Source organism: Rhineura floridana, chromosome 4, assembly GCF_030035675.1.
Source record: "Rhineura floridana isolate rRhiFlo1 chromosome 4, rRhiFlo1.hap2, whole genome shotgun sequence".
Classification (NCBI taxonomy): Eukaryota; Metazoa; Chordata; class Lepidosauria; order Squamata; family Rhineuridae; genus Rhineura; species Rhineura floridana.
Window position 1 is genome coordinate 185,895,700 of NC_084483.1, and position 21,072 is coordinate 185,916,771.

Genomic DNA, 21,072 nt, shown 5'->3' on the forward strand with positions numbered 1-21,072 from the left:
GGGGGAACTTCTCAAATACCTCAGCACCAAATACTACAGTTACATGTACACTTCCTGATCTATTATCTCACTTGCACATAGTGCTAAGCCAAGCCATGGTTTAACACGAACATGCAAGCATGTGGGCTCCCAGAGAATAGAATGCTGCCACTTGGCTGCTCCTTTGGTGCTGTTGCTGTGAGCAAACCATGGTTTGGTTTAGCACACTGTCTGAACCTGAGCTGGAGATTTGTTGAGTGAGACAAACTATAACCCAGGTTTGGATGAACACTAAGCCAAACCATAGCTCAGCAGAAGCAAGGCCACAAGAGAAGCAAAGTGGCCATCACCTGCTCTCTAGAAGCTAGCGTGGCCGCATCAGCCATGGGTTAGGTTAGAGTTCGATGTGAACTGAGCCAATATGTTTTAATTCAGACAGACCAAAATTCCCCATTATGGAATCAGCCAAGGCTTTACAAACAGCCGTTTCCATAACCAAAGAGGCAATTTTTCAAGCTAACATCTCAGAAACAACCATCAATAAACTGATCCACGTATTACATCCTCCTTGTAATTGTGTCTGTCTGGGCTCTTGAGCCAAATGACTTTGAGGACTTCTAGACCACCTGAACCAGTCCTGAGTATATTTCCTCCAGCACTTAATTCAGAAAGTCTCCCACTGGTGGCACCATTACCCACAGGGCCCTCCCACATTCTGACATGTTATGGAATGTGCTTTTCACATCAGCTGATCCCCCCCCTTTCTCCCATTTGTACAGTGATAGAAAGAGTGAAAATAACCTGTAGGTAATGCTGCTTTTGGAACAAAGAAAATGGTGCTCTCACCTGGAAAGAATCCTCGCTGGATTTATTCAGGTAGTTCAATGATGATGCTCGTTTTATGCTAATAAAAGAAAAAAGAAAAATGTCTCCATAGCACTACTACTACAGGCCTACTCTTGGGAACACACTCTACATAGAAAAGGGCAATAGCTGGGAATTGTTAGCTTTGGGCAAGGAATCTTACTATTTTTCCACTCTCTATATCTGGTGCAATGGGAGGAAATAACCCTTTGCCACATACATTTAATACCAGCGTAATCGGTATGCTGATAATACCCCACTCTGAATCAGGAGATGCTGTGCGACTCTAGCCCAGTGCCTTGACTCAGTGAGGGGCTGGATGAGGGCCAACAAACTCAGTCTGAATCCTTCCAAGACGGAGGCACTGTGGATGAGTGGTTCCTGAGTCTGGATAATTGGACAAGTGCCAACTTTGGATGCGGATGAGCAACCCCTGAAGAAGCAGGTTTATAGTCTGGGGGGTGCTCCCAGATCCACCTCTGTTCACCGGGGACCCAAGTGACTTCAGTGGCTAGGAGTCCTTTTTACTAGCTTCCTTTTCCAGATGAAAGTTCTGAGAAGGTACTGATCTCAAGCAACATCAAATGTGATGAAAGGTGATAGAGCCTTATTGTATACAAAGAAAAATAACTAGGGATGGTTCAGATGAACGTTTCCAAGCCTTAGCCTTGCATGCTGCTTCCTCTTCTTTCCTAGTTTGAAATAATCCATAGTTTGCCACTTAGTCTAAACCAGCAAACTATGGTTTGTGCTTACCTTGCAAACCAGAATTGGAAACCAGGTCTTGATGCAAACTATAGTTTGTTGGTGGACTTTCCCAGGAGGATCCCTCCGCCTGTGTAGCTCTGAGACGGGCTCCCGTCTTAGATGAAACTTTTTCAGCTATAAATTCAGTCAGAAGGGTCTTTTCTGACTGGGGATAATTTCTTCCGGATAAGGAAGAAACATGAGATTTCCCACATAGCTTTGTCGTGACTGTGGGAGTCTGGAATTTGTCAGAATTGTCTGCGGAAGAAAGGCTTCCAGCTGCTCAGACGGAGCGAGGATTTCTATGCTAGCTCAGCTGAATAAGTGACCCATTTTTTTTCTTTAAAGAACAACGGACTAGCAGGCAAATATCCTCCTGTCTGTGCTTATCATTTTCTTATCTATACAGCTAAAGAGATTTGTCAAAGTAACAGCAATTAAGATAACCTAGGTGAGTTACGACTTTCCTTCTTTACTCACGGAACTAAGGGGGAAGAAAACAAAAATAGCCTATCTTTCTTTTATTGCAAAAAGCTGATATGGAAAATAGCATTTTAAAAATTACAACGGATGAGGGATTTCTGATTGGAAGAGATAAGAAAAATCTTTTTGATTTATAAGACTTTTGTGTAATATATGCATGGGACTACTTTTCCTGATCTACTTTTTTTTTTTACGAATCTGCTCATTCTCTCTGCTACTAGTTATTTGGATGCTGTGAACTAAAGCTGTTTTTGCACTTCTGGGCATATAAGAGATAAGGACTGTCTAGCGTGTGACGTCATTTGGTTGGAAAGATTAACTCCTTTGTAACTGGATAAAGAAATAAACTGCTCTTTGCTTGGGACATTGAAAATTGAAGGAGTTTTGTTCCTTTGGCTTTAAGAATGACAATTAAGAAGATTATGGATGTACAAGAAGGGACTTTATCTTTAGACATGTTTCAGAAAATAATGAATGAGATTAAGTCAATAAAACAAGAACTGAGAAATAATAGACAAGCGTGGAAAATTGAATTTCACGAAATGAGACAGGAGCTGAAAGAAATTCAGGATTCTATGAGAAAGGAGAATAAAGATAGATCTGGAAAACCAAAAAAAGATGAAAGAGAAATTAAAGGCAAAGTTCAAACTTTGGAGATTGGATTAAATATGGACATGAAAAAAGATTTGGATTTCCTGGCTCTGACGGATCCTGGAGACAAATATTATAGTTTGGAATTCAGCGCTGTCCCTGAAGGAATTGAAGAGATTGGAGATAAAGATATTATCGGTTCAAAAAAATTCCTGGACTGGAAGGATTTGATGGAATTTGAAATGGAGAAAGTTAACAGAATTAATCCCTGTTTTGTGTCAATGGAAAAATCTTCAAGAGATGTACTAGTGTATCATGTGGAAAAGAGGAACAGAGATGCGGCTTTGCAGCAATACTTCAGTGATATGTTCGGAATTCATGGCAAGAAAATATCTGTGATGGAGGAAATTCCTATCAGACTTTTATTATATGACTATGACAGCAAGATTTTTGGATGCGTGGAGATGGAAGATGGAAGATGGACCTAATACGGATAAAGACAGAAGAGCGATTTGAAATTACTGGACTTAGTAGACTTGATGAGTTGGATTAATTGACATGTTTATTTAGGGAAAAAAATTGATTGATATATATCTCAAGGATTGGAAACTTCTCTTTGACTTTTTGTGGAAGATTAAAATGATATGATGTTAATGAGATTTGAAACCAATTAAGATAACCGCTGGAGGAAGGTGATTTTATAATCTATTAAGAGATAGGTTTGTTATATATTATAGATTTATAGCTGAACTATGACAAATCGGAAGTCAATATTTTTATATATTTTTTTCTTCTTTTCTTTTTTTTATTGTATTAGTTATTGATTTGTGGTTGTTTTTTTGTATTGTTTTGGTTTTGAAAATTTGAATAAAAATTAATTGAAAAACAAACAAACAAACTATAGTTTGTTGGTTTGGATAATTATAGCACATGAGAAGAGGATGGGGCGCATCAGCCCACGAATCCAGCCAGACTCATTGGCATAATGCCAAACCATGGTTTGTTGTTATGTCTGAACCATCTCACTGTGTCAACCATCAAACAAGATAGCAATTCCTTAAAGTTACCATACCTAGACAGGTACCACAGAGAGAGGCCACTGCCTTAATACTGTGGTGATACTGCTCTAGCTCAAGGGTAGGCAAAAGGCAGACTGCAATCCACTGGTGGACCATTACTCCCTGTAGAACACATAGCGCCTGCTGGTTGTTACCATTGGTCTGATTCTGCAAGGCACTTTTTATGTTCTTACATAACAGTGCATAACAGATTGGTTATGCCCAGAGCTTGGAAAAGTTACTTTTTTGAACTACAACTCCCATCAGCCCCAGCCAGCATGGTACTTCAAAAAAGTAACTTTTCCAAGCTCAGGTTATGCCTTAAATGTGAAGAGATCCTGAGAATGCCCCTCTTACCTGATGAATTTAAAACACTTTGGTGGCTCACAAAATAAAAATTGAGATCACTTAAGACAGCAGTCAGCCCACCCCTGCTCTAGCTACAGCCATTTTTAAAAGAGTTATAGATCAGTAGATTCTGCAGTCTTTGAGGAGAGGGGGGCTGCAAGTCTAGAGATGGCAGATCTTAACTATCGTTTTTTCTCAGCTACTCTGCCATTCTTTCTCTTTTTTTTAGCTAAAGAGCAAAGTATAAATTGTATAAATGCTTTAAAATCTACAAACAAATACGCAAGCCCTAGTAAGAGCCTCCTACTTGGTATTCCTTGGTTCCAGTGGGCCATTCCCCTGCAGTTTCTTGACCAGCATTTCACTGCTTCTCCTTATTACATCCCGAATCTTCCCTAGCGAACCGCTGCGTCGAAGGGCACCAGTGCCATCCTGGAAAAGAAGACAACAAATGACGAGAGGTGGTGAGATGGTGGGTGAGCGCTGCCTGTCCCAGAGAGCAGAAGAAAACCATTCCACAGGAACGTTCCACACAAACAGGGTAGGGGAAGGGAATCTCTCTCCCTTCCCCCCATCTAAGAATAACACTGCCACTATTAAATGGGCGACTGGCCTTCACCAAACAAGCACACCTACAGTTTCACTTAACACAAGTACATGCATATTCCCTTTCTCAGACTTACTGGATTTATATACATTTTTGAGCAGGGGTGGGGAACCTGTGGTCTCTCACTCCCATCAGCCCCAGGCAACATGGCCAACAGTCAAGGATGATGGGAGTTGTAGTCAAAACATCTGGAGGGCCACAGGTTCCCCATCCCCGGTCTAAAGAATGGAGTGGTAGAGTTTTTCCTCAACGGTGTATCCACTTCAGGTTGCAATTGGGGGCTGCATGTTTGCTGACACTGGTGGCTGGTGCCATTGGGAGCGGTAGGGTGGGAGGGAGGTGAACCAACGGTAGGTGGAGCCAGAGCCAATCAGAGGCAGGGCCAACACATTCTAGTTTTGTCTCCATCCTCCTCCCTGCTGTGAGTCCTACAACAGCAACAGAGACTAAGGAGGAGGCAGCTGACAAGCAGTTCAACCCGTGGGATTGGCTGGAAGATGGCGGGGGCTGGCTGAGGCCCAAATGCTGGCGCAGTGCCCCATTTGCCCTAACGGACCAGCCTACACTGTTTGAATGCTTCCCCATGAAAGAGCAAAGTCCCTCCATATAGAAAACTAGTAAAGAGGTCAGCCCAGTCTTTTACTTCGCCTTCTGGTGTTCTATGCACAGCAGTGTAGTGACAAATTCAGAACAGGGTCCCTTCATGTTAGTCACAGCCACACCCCTTCCCCCTTTTCTGCTGCTGGGTTGACAATGAGATCCTTAATGCCTTCTCCCACAAGAACAGACATCCCTAGGAGCCAAAGCATGAAATGGGAGACTATAAGCTGCTGAGAAGACTCTTCTCAATGGCTGACACCCCCTTTCACTCTAATTGGCTCCAATCAGCCGGAAAGGACAAAGAAGCATGTTAGACTCTTCTCAATGCTCCCCTTTCATGCTGATTGGCTCATAGAATGCTGCAGACATAGGGACAATGCCGGCCCCAGGCATGCCGGGGCACTTGGGCACCACCTACCTAGCAGGCAGGCATAGGGGCGGGAGGTCAGGCGAGCAAGTGAGTGAGCGGGGGAAGCGAGTGAGAAGGCAGGAGGCGGGTGAGCAAGCAGGGGGGAGAGTTAGACAGCAGGCAAGAGGGAGCGAGCGAGCAAGCAGGCGGGTGGGGGAAGGGTGAGCGAGAGAGCGGGCAACTGTGCGGGCGGGGAGGCCAGTGAGCAAGCAAGCGGGTGGGAGGCTAACGAGCAAGCAAGCAAGTAGGCAGGGGGAGGGGGTGCGAGCGGGTGGGGGAGGGTAGACATGGGTGGGCTAGCAAGCGGGTGAGCAGCTCCCTCCCTGTGCTACTCCCCACCCTAACGAGGGGCCCTTCAGGGGCCCCTAAGGCCATGGGGCCCTCAGCCAGGGCCCCACCTGGCCACCCTTTGGCACCGACCCTGCTCTCAAAAAAGTAAGGGGTCTAAGACCCCCTCCCCAAGACCCTGGATGGCTACACCCCTGTTTATGTGAAGGGTTGGGTGGGGTTTTTTTTGGTAATTTTCTTCCTCTCAACTAATTTTCTTCCTTTTAACAAAATGTGTTTTCCTCATCAGCAATCTAGTGTAGTTCAGTCCAGAAGAAGCTTGACTTCTGCTGGATGTATAAAATGAACTTCACTTTTGCATGCTGAAGAACATTCTTTTTTAAGAGCATTATTTCTTTCTCTCCCAGATGAATACATTTGCACACATGCACTCAGGCTGGCATATATGCTGACACAAATCCACGCTTACATAAACAAAAACAATGGTCATGGCCCACAGATAGGCCTGGGAACAAAAAAACAAACAAACCTGGGTGTGCCTTGTGTGAGTGAGGGACAAGACGTTTATTGAAGTGACAGCCGAGTTGCAAAAATTCACATGAAAATTGTTCGTAGCGACCACCCATCTATCTCAGCATCATCATAAAGTCCTTACAGCCATTCACATTCACTGTGTGACCAAGAAATTATGCCCACTGCCTCTGTCAATTTGTCTTATGTACATAAATTCAATTATAGGGAATGATGCCTAAATAAACACTACTTAGAAGCCCTTGTTCTTGAATTGCTCAATAATACTTAGGAAGGACCCTTTTAATTGTATGTTCCTTAAAACAGATTCATACAATTACCATACAGAACATTGGTTAATATATTTTAAAGTCTGCTTTTATTATTTTAAAGTGTTTTTAGTGCTTTTGTTTGCTGCCCTGGGCTCATACTGAGAGGAAGGGCAGGATACAAATCAAATGATTAGATAGATAGATAGATAGATAGATAGATAGATAGATAGATAGATAGATAGATAGATAGATAGATAGATAGATAGATAGATAGATAGATAGATAGATAGATATCTCAAGTGAAAGGTCTTGGTGCATGGAGAGATCATCATCTGGAACCTCCTGCCACATGTACAGGATTTCAAAGATATCAAAGGGAGTATGGTAAAGCTTAGGGATCAGAGCAACTATCTGCACATTTTAAAACTTATCTAGGCATTGGTGCGAGTCAAGTTTGCTTGTCTCTCCAGTTTAAGTTTGTGATTCACAGGAATCCAAACGTCAAATCAGACACCCTATTCAGCAAGAAGTTGCAGGAAAGAACAGAGCTTGGAAGATTACTTTTAAAAAGTAATAAATTACAGTTACAATTACATGGCCCAGAAAAGTAGTAATTTCCGTTACAATTACAATTGCTCTGAAAGTAACTGATTACTTTACTTTTCCTCCAAAGTAATCACTACAATTACATTTCAGTTACTTTTAAAAAAACGCCTACAAGGTGCTGGCCTTGGCTGCTGCACATCTAAGTACAGTAGGGCCCCGCTTTCCGGTGTTCTGCTTTCTGGCGTTCCGCTGATGCGGCGGCTTTCAATTAGGGGAAATTCCCCGTTTTAAAGCCGATTTTGCGGTTTTTCAGCATTTTTTGGCATTTTTGCGGCATTTTCACGCGACGAGACCCATTATAGTCAATGAGTTCCTCTTTACGGTGATTTCTGCTTTACAGCGGGGGCCTGGTCCCTAACCCGCCGTGTAAGCAAGGCCCTACTGTAGCCTAAAACAACATTAAAAATAAACAAACATATACAAAGGTAGTAGAATAATTATTTTTATTCATAAGATAGCAGTAGTGGTCTGTCTGTCTGCTGGTAAGGGTGGTGAGGAGGGAGGCTGAGGCCACTACTCAGATCTTTGCACATCAAACCAAGTGTAACCCCCCACTGAGGCAGCCAGCACAATCTCTCTCACTTAAGCACCTCCCAGACCCTGCCCTGCCACCAACTAAGGGACACTCACTCAAGCACACATTTTCCCCTGAGAAGTAAAAAAGTTAAAATACTGCAAATGCAGCACAGTAGCCAGAGAGGGTGGTGGAGGCCACTTTGTGTGCCAAGTGCAAACACACACACACACACACACACACACACACACACGCACGCACGTCATCTTTCACCTCCACAGTTCTTTATCTCCATTCTGCTGCTGCCTCCTTCTCCTCCTTTATCCATGTTCTTGACCTCCGGATCCTTTTTCCTTCCACTCCATTCTTCATCACCACTATCAGTTTTTTAAAATAATTGTTTTCTCCACTCCAGCCCATCTCACTCTCCACCTCCTCCCTCGTTGCCTCCTACCCACCCACACAGCGTTAGGAAAGAGCGACACTGCAAAGAAGCCCAGTTTGAGGCACATGATTTTCATCCACAAATCAGAGGAGCAGAAGACTTCCCCTGCTCCCCCCCAAGTAATGCCCAAAAGTAATTCTGGAACATTACAATTAGGGTTGCCAGGTCTCCGGTTTTCTGCAGGAGTCTCCGGCAAAAGGGGGCCGTCTCCGGCCTCCGGCCATATTTACGCTAAATAGGTAGATCTCCGGTTTTGAAGCGCCTCCCCCAGCCACGCATGCGTGATTCATGCATGCGTATGCTGCTGAAGGCTCTTCCCGCCCACCCGCCTTTTCCCTGGCAGGCGCAGGCGCAGGAGGAGGAAGCAGCGTCTTCCCGCCCACCTGCCTTTTCCCAGTGAGGCGCAGGTGCTGGGCAGGAGTGGCCGCGATGGAGCTCAGCAGTGGCGGCCGCAGCGTCTCTGCTTGGGGGACCCCATCGTAACTCTTGCCACGCCAGCTCCTCGGAGGCAGGGAAAGGAGGGGCCGGGCGGGGGGCTCACCCCCTTCCTCCTCCTCATCCTGGTGCACAGAGAGCCGGAGGGAGCCAGCCAGCTGGGCGGCCAACATGGCTGAAATCAGCATGCCATCGACCAGTCCAAGCTGCCGGGAGTCAAAGAAGGTAGGTGCGAAGGGGGAGGCCGGGCGCAACCCCGCAGGGCTGCTCGGCGTGTGTGTGTGGCTGGTCTGCAGCGCGGAGGTGCCGTTGGGCTCCTGCCTCCTTTGCATGTGTTGGGCGGGGGGGACGAGGGGAGACGTTGGTTTTCGATGCGCAGACGGACCAGGGTCGCGGAGGGGAGGTGGAGACACCCCCTGCCCGTGAGTCCTGCTGTCCTCTTGGGTAGGTGGCTGGGGACACCTCCCCCATCGGGTAGGAATAAAGGCAGGGGGAGGGGCGCCCCTCTGCCTTCCCCGCCCGCAGCTGGCTTTCTTCGCGCGGCACAGCTTCCGTTGCATTGAGTGGAAGGCCGCAGGCGGGGGGGCTGTCCCAGTGCCAGTGCGTCAGACTTGCTCTAGGCTCCCGCGGGCGCGCTGCCACGGAAGCCGCTTCCGCGGGCGGTGCCTGGCGCGCGGGCGGCTGGCGAGGTGGGCAGAGCCGCAAGGGCAGCGCGGGCACGGGCGGCTGGCGAGGCGGGCAGAGCCGCAAGGGCAGCGCAGGCTCGGGCCGCGCGGCGCCACGACCAGGCTCTCCCTCGGCTGCCTGCACCTGCCGCTGCCGTCGGGGCGAGGGACGGAAGGCCCTGTGGAGACGGGCCATGAAGCACGCGTGCATCGGGGTGTTTCCGTGCCTTCCGGAGCATCGGAACCACCCTTGGACCCAGCCGGGCGCCTGCTCCGTCTAGCTCAGCGTTGGCTGCACTGGCAGGCCAGGGGTGCCTCCCAGCCCTCCCTGGAAGGGCGGTTGGAGACCGGAGGTGGGACCTGGGGGGCAGCCTTCTCAACGCTGTTACCCCCTCCGCCAACATGCGCCTTTTCTGTGTGCCGCGATTCTTCTGTGTTTATTTTACTGTGTTTTGAAAGCGAGAGAGCATTCTGAGTCAAACCTCCCTTCCGCCTACATGGTACTCTGGTCAAGAGATCTTTCTCTTTCAGGAAGGTGTTTGCAACCTGTCTTTAGTGGAACTGGCCGTCTGCGGCTGTTTTATCCCTTTTTATTAGGGCTCTCAGTCTCACCTGATTAATCACTTGAGAGAGAGATATATATATATTAAAAGGTTGCATACTAGAAACAACTGGGCAGGAGGGAAGAGCTGTTCCCTCCCGAGATAAAAAGGTGGTGGTGGAGGAGATTAGGCATCTTTTAAAATGGTACATGTGGCATCAGAAGCACTTTGCAATGAACTGTGGCACCCTTTTCATTGATAAAAATGTAGCTGACTAACCAATTAGACCTTGCAGCTCTTCTCTTTATTTATTTCTGGCTTTCTATGTATGTTATCTTTTTTACTGTTAAGATGCCTCTTTCTTGGAGGCTGGGAAATGGGGTATAAATGTAGGTAAGATTTTTTTAAAAGCCCCCACCAACCTACCTGCAGTCCGAAGTGTTACAGGACTATCACTTGGGTTCTGCTGAGCATGTCACCTGGCCCAGGGGGTTGCTTACCCCTTGGGATGCTTTAGCCACACCATTAAAGAGGAGCAAATAAATATTTCCCCACACTTCCAAATGTTACATTTGGGGTGCATGATCTAAGGCAAGGGTCACCACTGTGGTGCCTGTGGGTACAACGGTGCCTTGAGGTCCTCCACTGGTGCCCACAAAGTCATTGAGACCCTTCCCCCCTTACTCCCCACTTGGTCATGAAATGAGGGTGGTTGCCTTTCTTCTCCCTTGAGAAGTACATAGAGGAAGTTAGAAAATTATTTATTATTATTTATAAAATTTGTATCCCACCCTCCAAAAGGAAGGTGATTGGCTACTTGAGTATCTTACTGCTTCTAGCATCCCAGAAGAGGGCATGGCTGAACGGTTGGATACCTCAACAGAAGTACTCCTGCTATGAATTGAGGATATACTGCAACATTTTGTTATAGTCCCACTTGTCACTTAATTATAGACAAAAGTTTACGTGCTTGTCTAGAGAATAAGCATCTGGTGCCAGAATTGCCAGGCTGCAGCCCACAGCAAAGGGCTGCATCTTTTAAGGGCCTAGCATCAACATCTTTGCTGAGGTGCATCCTGAGCCTTTCCCCTGCCAAAGCAAAGTGGTTATCGAGGCGGACAGATGATAACAAAAAACATCAAAGAATCCTGTTTGCTCCATTTAAACCAAGTTAGCCCAGTTTGGAGCTCTTGGGTTCTAGATCCTGCAGGCTTGGATCTAAAAGCTGCCCCCAGAAGCATGCAAAGTGTTATTGATGATCAGATTTCCAGTTGCAATATTTATTGTTAAATCAGTTATTAGCTATACTTTTATACTTCGTCCCAAATGTGTACTCTAGGTGTTTCACAGCATCTTAAAACCAATATAACAATACTAAAAACCTCAGTAGAAAACATTTAAAAAGGTATGAAACTGCACTAAAAGTTTTGTACCAACAAGATTCTATGTCATGGATAAAAAACACAAACATGTATAAATTGGTACTTTTTACTAACAGATGAGTACAAATAAGAAGCATTCAGCCGGGCCTGTTCCAGAGAAGTAGCCATGTAAACAGATGGAAGCTTGGAAAAGGGGACACTTGGATCCAGTCCATTTCCCACCTTCTCAGTGGCCAGATAGTGTTATGAAAGTCAGGTGCAGGACAGGAAAAATGAGAGGCACCTTGCCTCCGCAACCTGTAACACTAAATAACTTAGTGAACTTGGGACAGAGTTCTATGCAAGCATGGGTTTTGAACAGGAAAACCAGATTTCACCTACTTGATTGTTGCTCTGTACTGGCTAGCTAGTGATAGTTCTGGTTTAATTTAACATGGCTGCAACCATATCTACTCAGAAATAACTCCTATTGAGTTCTATGGGGCTTAGTTCCTTAATAAGCATGTTTACAGTTGCTGCCTTCAGGGTCATCCATCTGTGCTCCCATCTAACATCTCTGCAACACTGAGCTCCTTTCTTCCAGTAATGGCCTGGCCTGAGGGCACGTAAACCCTTCTTGCCAGAAGCAAGTAAGCTATATTAAATGTTCCCTAAACGTGTTGAACTGTGACCTGGGAGACCAGGGTTTGAATCCCCACACAGCCATGAAGCTCACTGGGTGACCTTGGGCCAGTCACTGCCTCTCAGACTCAGAGGAAGGCAATAGTAAACCACCTCTGTCTGAATACTGCTTACCATGAAGACCCTATCTGGGATCAACTTGAAGGCAGTCCATTTCCATTTTGCATCACCCTAAGCTTGTGAGAAAGAATGACCTTGTCACTTCAGATGGACCTAGGAACACCCTATTTTAGGTAAGATTTCTATTTTAATCTCCAGAGAATTTTTTTTGAATGGTATGCTCCAAGCAACTGTGGTTGATACAATGTATCATGTTTAATGATGTCACTAGGGCCTGCCCCATGGTCACAAGGCCCCGCCCCATGATGTCACTAGGGCCCACCCCATGATGTCACTAGGGTCCACCCCCATTTTCTCAGGTTTTTGAATGGTTCCGACCTGGCAACCCTAGTTACAATTACTCCACAAAAGTAGTAAAATTACTCCTAGTTCTATTACAATCAAAATGTAAAGGAATTACCCACTTGTTACTCAAAAAGTAATGAATTAAAAGTAATTCATTACTTGTAACTAGTTACTTCCAAGCTCTGGGAAAGAATAGTCTTAATCTAGGCCTGACTGATTTTAAAAGCCTATTTATCTTCCCCAAATTAACTCTTGCAATGTTCCTGATTTTCACAGGTTTGTGTCCCCCAAGATGTGCCTGTATACAGTGGTAGCTAGAAAATATGTTCAGTGTTTGTCACCTGCCTTGCACGAAGGCTGAATTAATTAGATCTCTTAATGAAGGAAGTTACCGGGGTGAGTGCAGGGGAGCACTCTAGTTTCATTTTAATGCAAGATACTAAATATATCAAGTCTGAGTGTGGAAGTGGGGAGGGAGAAGGGATAGAGAGTTCCAATCCTTTCTCCAAACATATGCTCTGTAGGTCTGGGACCAAGGCCTGCGAGAAATGGTTGAAAAAGCTGGATGTGTTTCAGCCTAGAGCTTCAGGAAACATGATAGCTGTCTTCATATACCCCGTGGGCTGTCATGCAGAAGAAGGAGCAGAGTTTGATCTCTGTTGCTCCCGAGAGCTGAATGGGAACCAATGGATGAAAATAGCAGGGAAGCAGATTTCAACTAAACATCAGGTGAAAATTCCTAACAGTGAGAGGTGTCTGACAGTGGAAGAGACTGCCTTGGGAGGTAACAGGCTGTTCTTCGCTGCAGGTACCAAAGCAGATGCTGAACAGCCATCTGTCAGGAATGCTGTAGTCCAGTGGAAGGGGTACCTTCTTCAGCTCGAGAGCCGCATTTTATTCTGGGCAACCTTCCGAGGGCCACACGCCAGTGGTGGAAGGGTGCTGAGGCAAAAGTGGGTGGAGCAACAAATGCAAATTTTACCTTTGTACAGCAGGCCAGTTCCTACACAGGCTCATGCGCTCCTCTCTATCCTCCATCCAGATAAGCAGTAAGCTTCATCAGAACAGAAAGATATTTTCAGGCCAGGCAAAAACATTCAAGGTGAGAAGCGTGGCCAGTGAGGAGTGTGGCCTGTGGCAAGTCCAGAGAGCCAGATAAAGACGCATTAGAGGGCTGCATTTGGCCCCTGGGCCGCAGGCTCCCCACCCCTACTGTAGTCACATCTTGCACCAAGCAAGGAGTTGGTCTAGATGACCTCCATGGCCCCATCCAGCTTTATGAGAAGCCCACTTACAACCCTCACTCCCTATGTGAAGCTGGTGTGATCCCGTTTCCAAATCTGGCTCCTTGTTCTCCTGAGTCAACTACAGCTTCCAGACCCTGAAGAGGAGATTTGGACAGGCACCTCCCAAACTAAATGCTGTGCTTAGGAAGCATAAGCCCGCTCCTATTCCCTGAATTCAGCTTCTGGAGTAGTTTTTTTGTAAGTGGGAGAGGGCTTTGGGAACATATTTTCCTCTCTCTCCACAATCCTGGAGCTGCCTTCAAAAAAGGGAGGAGGGATATTCCTCATCCCTACAGATGGTCGGGCCTCCCAGTGTCAGGGATAGTAGACAGATTTGCTCCACAAAACAGCGTCCCCAAGTGCAGGGCTTTATTTTATGCCTAGGAATGAATGGCAGACATTCACTTATACCTGAGGAAGGAGAGGGGATTATAGGAACATAGGAAACTGCCTTACCCTGAGTCAGACCATTGGTCCATCTAGCTCAGCATTGTCTCTACACTGACCGGCAGTGGCTCTCCAGGGCTCAGGACTGGGTTCTCTCCTAGCCCTATTTGGAGATGCTGGGGATTGAACTCAGGACCTTCTGCATGCAAAGCAGATGCCCTGCCTAAGCTACAGCCCTTAGAGACGAGGTCTAAAGGTCTTCTTTGTTCCCCCAGTGACCCCAGCCTGCTCCTATCTGCATAGCCCCATTCTTGGTTATGTTGCTTGGGCACACTAAAAAGTCACAGAATGCTGGGGACTAGCTGGTGGTGGTGGTGTGGAAGGGCTGTAGCTCAGTGGTAGAGCATCTGCTTTGCATGCAGAAGGTCCCAGGTTCAATCTCCGGGTAGGGCTGGGCATGTCCCCTGTCTGAAACCCTTGTAATGGGCCAGCCCAGATATTGGCTTGAAATATGCATAAAATGTGCTGAAATCATTTGCCTTTGCTTATATTTCCTTATAATGACTTAATTTGCAGCTTCGTACCACATAAGCAGCATAGAGGAAGAATGGTCTCTCTTCAAAATGGGCTTCGCCCTCCCTTCTGAACAAAGCAATGTTTTACTATGAGGCAGAGTACAAAGAGGGAGGGACATCTGGGCAGACAGCCAATGTGTTCTAGCAAATGTCAACATAAAGTAAGAGGAAGCTCCTTATATTTATTTTTATTATTATTTTATTTATTAGATTTATATCCACCCACTAGGAGCCCATATAAGTCGGGGCTGATACCTGTAGGCAGGGCAAGCAGTCTTTCCAGGGAGTCTGCAGACAGTTGTTGACACTGGTCACACTTGCCCTCTCTAGAAGGCATAGAGAGGCAGCTAGCGCTGCTTCTAGCAGGCAGCATAACTGATAAAGCCATGGGAATAAGCCTTCTCTTTGATAAGAAAGTGTATAAAAGGCCATGTTTCATAGCACTCCTCAGCTCTGCTGGAGTGGGAGGGGGTCAAAGAAAGCAGGAGGACCATCCATGACATCTGGTGGGTGATGTATTATGACATGTATTTCCATGTACGTTGTACCATTGACTCTAGAATATGACTTAGAGTTTAACTCAACCCTACATCTATTGTTTTAATTAAGATGTGCCTTCAAAGTCTTATACTTTGATGTTAAACGGATATCCAGAACTTCTTTCATGCTGATATGTATTCCTACTTTTCTGTTTCTGCAATGATGTCTAAGGCCACCTAGAATGCATTTTATTAGTTGTAGTGTGCAAGATATGAATGAAGAGCATATATTATAAAGACTGCTCTGGTGCCTGAAGTCTGACTCCCCAACAGAAAACATCTGGTACCTCCCAAGACTCAAGAATTCTTGAGTGGGGTCCCCCCTATCTTCCGCCTGCACTAGACGACTGCTATTGATAGCCTGTGAGCTTAGGCAAACTAACGTTCGACCTACAAGGACTCTATGCAGATATAGAGGAAAGGAGAAAGCAAGAACCCTCAAAAATGCACATTTACTGGCATGGGGGCTGGTATAGACAGTACTGAGGTAGATCAACCTATAGTCTGACTCAGTATCAGGCAGCTTCCTATAGTCCAGAGAGAGAGAGAGAGAGAGAGAGAGAGCTTTCATAATCCTATCTGACTGTGATTATTGCTTTATGGGAGGTTCTCTTTCCTCACAGCCTATAAACTCAGAATAATAATCTGTGCTTAATGTGTAAAATTAGGGAGCAAGCTGTTATATCAGTCACACTTTATCTCTCTTTGGGAAGACCCTCACTTTCATTCCTGGTGAATGCAGGAGAGATACTCAAGCACACCTCATACCTTGGCAGTTTGATAGCTACTGAAGAAAAAAAATGTATTTCCGTAGAGGTTGGGAGAAATGGGACAGAGTCCCCACCTCCTTAACAGTTGTGAAAAAGAGGAGATTGCAGCACTGGAATCCTGCACCTACAAACATTCTCAACACAAGTATTTAAGGTGCAGGAGCCATCGTTTTCTTACCTGGCCACCCTATGTGCAACCCTGACCACATGGAATTAGGTGACCAGACGGAAAAAAGCTTTGTATGCATAAGATCCCAGATTCAACCAACAGCATCTCCAGGTAGGGTTAGGAGAACACCCTGTCTGAACTTCAGGAGAGCCACTGCCTGTCAGTGTCTCTGTACTGAGTGAGATGGACCAATGGTCTGGCTCAGTATAAGGCAGCGTCCTATGTTCCAACAAGGCAGCTGGTCACCCTGGTTCCATTTTGCTGCAGGGATATAAGCAGCGCAAAGGGGCAGCTCCACAACTGTGAGGGCCCCACTGGGTTTCCTCGGTGGTGGTAATGGCCAGGGATGATGAGAGCTATGCTGTAGTCTGTGTCGGGCATTTTGGAGCGCATTACATTTTTCTCCAGGTCACTGACATAACGCAGTGGACAATTTCAATGGCAGCTCCAAGCGTCCTGGCACAGTGGGGATTAACACAGTGGTGGGCCTAGTCAGAGCTACAGCACCTTCACAAGGATGCTGCATGCTGATGCTAGGCCTGTAATCAATCATCTGGGTCAGCCGGTTTATGTGGCTGCCTCCTGCACTAGCAGCTTCCAAGGAGTGTGTGGCTGTCACCATAACATGGGAAGTGACCATTACACTCCGGTCAAATTGCATTATTATTGCAACTTGAAGCCTCAGCTACTTTTTTTTGGCAGCTGCCGTATCACTGAGGTAATGGAAGAATCTTGAGGCAAAATGTGTAGAAATGTAGTCTACAGTTGCCCTTTGACAAGGGTTGCCAACCCAGTGCCCACAGGCACCAGTGTGCCCATCAGTACCTCATATGGCATCTGCAAAAGGTAAATAACCTCTCAAAAATCCACAATGTACAAGAGACTCTTTGTTCTTCCTGCTCAGTTCCTGTTTGCATTGTCTTCCTCTCTCCTACAGTGAACACGCTCCCTTAAGGAAGCCTTCATTTCAGGATTGGTCACCCACCCTACTTTCTGTTTTGAACAGAGCAGAGGTGCAAAGAGCCTCTCTCTGAGAACAAGTGTGGTGGTGCTGACATTGTTGCCTTCTTTTCCATTTATTTGCAGCGAGGGAGGGAGAAGCACGTCTTAATTGTTTGGTTTTCTGTCTCTTTTTCTGCTCTTTTAGATGTGGCAGCTATTTTGTATTATGCCACACTCCCACAGCCACCATTTTGTGTTACACCACAAACCCACACAGCAGCCATTTTGTTACTGCCACCCACAGCCCTTTCTCAAAATGTGCTCACTGGCCCCAAAAGATTGGCAATCTCTGTCCTACGTCTGGTGTGTGCATGGTGTAGAACAGACCCTATAAAGTTATTTTAGCTCAGGGCTGGGAAATGGTGGCCCTCTGGATGTTGTTGGACTATAACACGCATCATCGCTGGCCATGCTAGCTAGGGCCGATGAGATCATCTTGACAGGGCCACATGCTTCCCAGCATTGCTTACAGGAGGGTTTCACAACGGAGTTTATCCAACACAGAAGGGTACTACCAGGCTGTGGAAGCCTATTAGGTTGGCCATTCTGATAGTGAAGTAGCCACCATATATCACTGCAAATTCCCTGACAGAGTTGGATCTTGGCAATTTCGTTGAGGTCTTCACTAACTCTGCAACCTTCGTGTTGTGGAGACATCAGCGCCTATGTCAATGCAGGTGTTTCTGGGCTGGCTCAGAACTTCATACTTTTTTGCAAATATTAATACCCATACCACCAAAACAAAAACAACCCTCTCCCACACACACATGGCAGGATTAGGGTTGCCAGGTTCAGGGCCTGAGACTGATCCTGTATCTTGAGAAGAGAAAGTCAGCCAAGTGCAGGTGTTCTTGCAAAGCTATAATGGGAACAACCACAAGGTGGAATTCTCCCTTTCCCCTGCACAACTTGTAAAGATACAGAAGACCTCTTGGAGGCTGGGCCTGGCAACCAAGAGGTCTTTTTTTTTTTTTTTTTTTTTTTTTCAATAATTTTTATTCAGATTTTCATAAAACATACAAGACAAAATCATAAAACATTCAAAGACAAAAAACAAAATCAAAAATAGTTAAACAAAAAGAAAAAAAGAAAAGAAGAAAAAAAAAAAATAAAAAATAAAGAGTAAAATATTGACTTCCCATTTGTCAAAGATCAAATCAGTTATAAGTCTATAATATATAGCAATCCTGTCTCTTAAGTCATATTATAAAATCACTTTCCTCCAGTAGTTATCTTACTTAATCATCAAATCTCATAAACATTACTTTATTCTTTCCACAAAAAGTCAAAGAGAGGTTTCAATTCTTTAAGAAATATATCTATCAATTTTTTTTTCCAGATAAGCATATCGATTAATCCATCTCATTACTAATTATGATAATCTTATTGTCATAACCATAGTCAAAATAAACATTTCAATTAATCCATCACATCAGAATCTGTTAGGTTCAGTAATTTCAGTAGCCATTGTTCTATTATCTCTATTAGTTCCATTTTCCATCTTCCATCTTCAGTAGTCTTGTTAAGTCCAGTAATTTCAATATCCAATCTTCCATTATCAGTATTCCATAATAATCTTGCTGTCAAAGCCATAGTCATATAATAAGAGTCTGATGGGAATTACCTCTATCCCAAATATTTTCTTGCCATCCATTCTGAATAAGTTGCTGAAATACTGCTGTAAAATCATATCTCTGTTCTTTTTTTCAAAATACACTGGGTCATCTCTTAAAAGTTTTTCCATTGTCACATGGCTGCAGTTAATTCCATAGATTTTCTCTATATTGGGCTCCATCACATCATTCCAGTCCAGAAGATAATCCATGCCATTGATAACTTTATCTCTAGAATCTTCATTAATTTCTTCAGAGATAACATTGAGTTCCAAACAATAGATTTTATTTCTAAAGTCCATAGACTCCAAATCTTGTTCCTGTTCCACGTTTGTTCCAATCTCCGGGATCTCCTCTCTCACAGGGACCCCTATTCCAGTCTCCAGGGTCTCCTCTCTCACAGGGACCCCTATTCCAATCTCCGGGGTCTCCTCTCTCACAGGGACCCCTTCCAGGGTCACCTCTCTCACAGGGACCCTTATATCTTTAATCTCCTGCTTCATTTTACTCAATTCAATTTTCGTTATCTCAATCTCATTCATTATTCTCTGAAACATAGTTATTTCCAGATTCTCAGCCACTTTCTTAATTGCCATTTTAAAAGAAAAATATAGGAAAACCACTTCTTATTTCAGCAACAATTGGGTTAATACTCCAAACTTGGTGACATCACAGTATAAACAGAGCAGACAGCCTTATCTCTCCAATGGTTAAGTAAACAAAATGCAGTTCCCAGGATCGAAGCAATTAATGGCAATCGTCAAGAAACAGATTCGTCAAAATAAAATAGACCAAAAAGAGAGTAGTCTCAAAACAGTATAATATTTTTCAAAATAAAAATCTGGAATAGAAATCCCTCTTCTGTGTGTATCTTTAGAATGCAAATCCAGGACAGCTTTTTGCAACAAAAACAGAGATAAGCTATTAATTAGTGCGTAGCAGAGAGAAGTTACGGCTCCCCAGTGAGATGTCAAAAACCGATCAATCTGGCAAATCTCTTTTAAACAGCAACAATTTAAGTCAAGTAAAAGAAAAATATAGAAAGAAGGGTGCTTGCCTGTTAGTGCGTTCTCTCTTAGAAGATAAGATGAACGTTCGCTTTTCCAGATAGAGCTTGCTGTTGAAAATCCGTCCCACCTTCGTCGGCTGGACCTCGTCCCATAAATTAATGAGATCTGGTCGTCCCAACAAAAATAGGCTTTGAGGTTAATCTCTTCGTTTCTCCCTACCCGGGAGAAGTTTAATCAGTCAAAAAAAAAAGAAAAAACTGACTGATATATCTGAATAAGCTTCTTTTGAGGCAGGAGCCCGTCTCAAAAGCAGGCACAGGCTAAGTCACCCTTCCCGGAAGTCGCAACCAAGAGGTCTTCTGTATCTTTAAAAGTTGTGCAGGGGGAAGGGAGAATTCCACCTTGTGTTTTTTCCCATTAGTGTTGTAAGAACACTTGCACTTGGCTGACTTTCTCTTCTCCTAAAGATACAGGATCAGTCTCAGGCCCTGAACCTGGCAACCCTAGGCAGGATACGGTATGGATATTAGTGCCCTTGTTTGGAAATATGTAAAGCAGATACTGCAGTTGTGAAAAATCACAGTTATCCTAGTCAGATCCTTCCCTTCTGAAGGTACTGATTTGCCCCCACCCATCCTCTCCACACACACACCCTTTTCCACTAAATAGATCCATTAGGTTGGTCCAGTCCCATAAACTAGGAGAGAAAGCTGGATTCCAAACTTTTTTGGGGAATAGACTTTGGCACACCCACTGGCCTAATTGACCACCACTCTCAACACAGTATCTCCCAGGCATCCTCTCCACCCGTTTCAGAGACACAGGAGCACCTGCTTTAGAGAGGAATATCGGGCAAGCACAAGGAGATGCAACCAGTTTTTTAAAAGGCAAAGGAATCTTTCCTTTTGCTGCCATTGTACCTTTGAAGAGCTGTCCAACAGATAGCGAATGGGCCTTGTCCTTATAGACAAAGGTTTGGTTTTGGTTTGCTCTAAGTACAGCCTGCAATAACTACTTGTAGGTTATTGGAGCTTTGTAACATTTCAAGTGGGACTCAGTCTTAGCCTGGCTATCTGGATTGGCTTCAGCCTTTTCCACTCCTTCAGATGATGATGGTGTGCTTGCTCTATGCGAGTACATATGTATGTGTCTATATCTGTAAGATGCATCATCATGTTGGCTGATGAAACCCATGAGAAGCAGGGTGCTTTATTTAGCTGGAGTAGTTAACATTTCATTGAGGAAAGACAGAGGACTGGAGGGTCTTGATACTACAGTTATGCTCTGGTT

General features: G+C 45.0%; 1 protein-coding gene across 6 annotated transcripts in view; it reads right to left on the reverse strand.

The window, feature by feature from the left end:
* The window catches only part of KLC4 (kinesin light chain 4), a 77,200-nt gene that overhangs the window by 1,490 nt on the left and 54,638 nt on the right, over nucleotides 1–21,072 (reverse strand). For all 6 annotated transcript variants that reach the window (XM_061625473.1, XM_061625474.1, XM_061625476.1 and 3 more), the window contains 2 exons: nucleotides 4,378–4,502; nucleotides 826–883 (listed from right to left, as the gene is read on the reverse strand). In XM_061625473.1, the coding sequence (XP_061481457.1) occupies nucleotides 826–883; nucleotides 4,378–4,502 (183 nt within the window). The remainder of the gene's footprint in view (nucleotides 1–825; nucleotides 884–4,377; nucleotides 4,503–21,072) is intronic.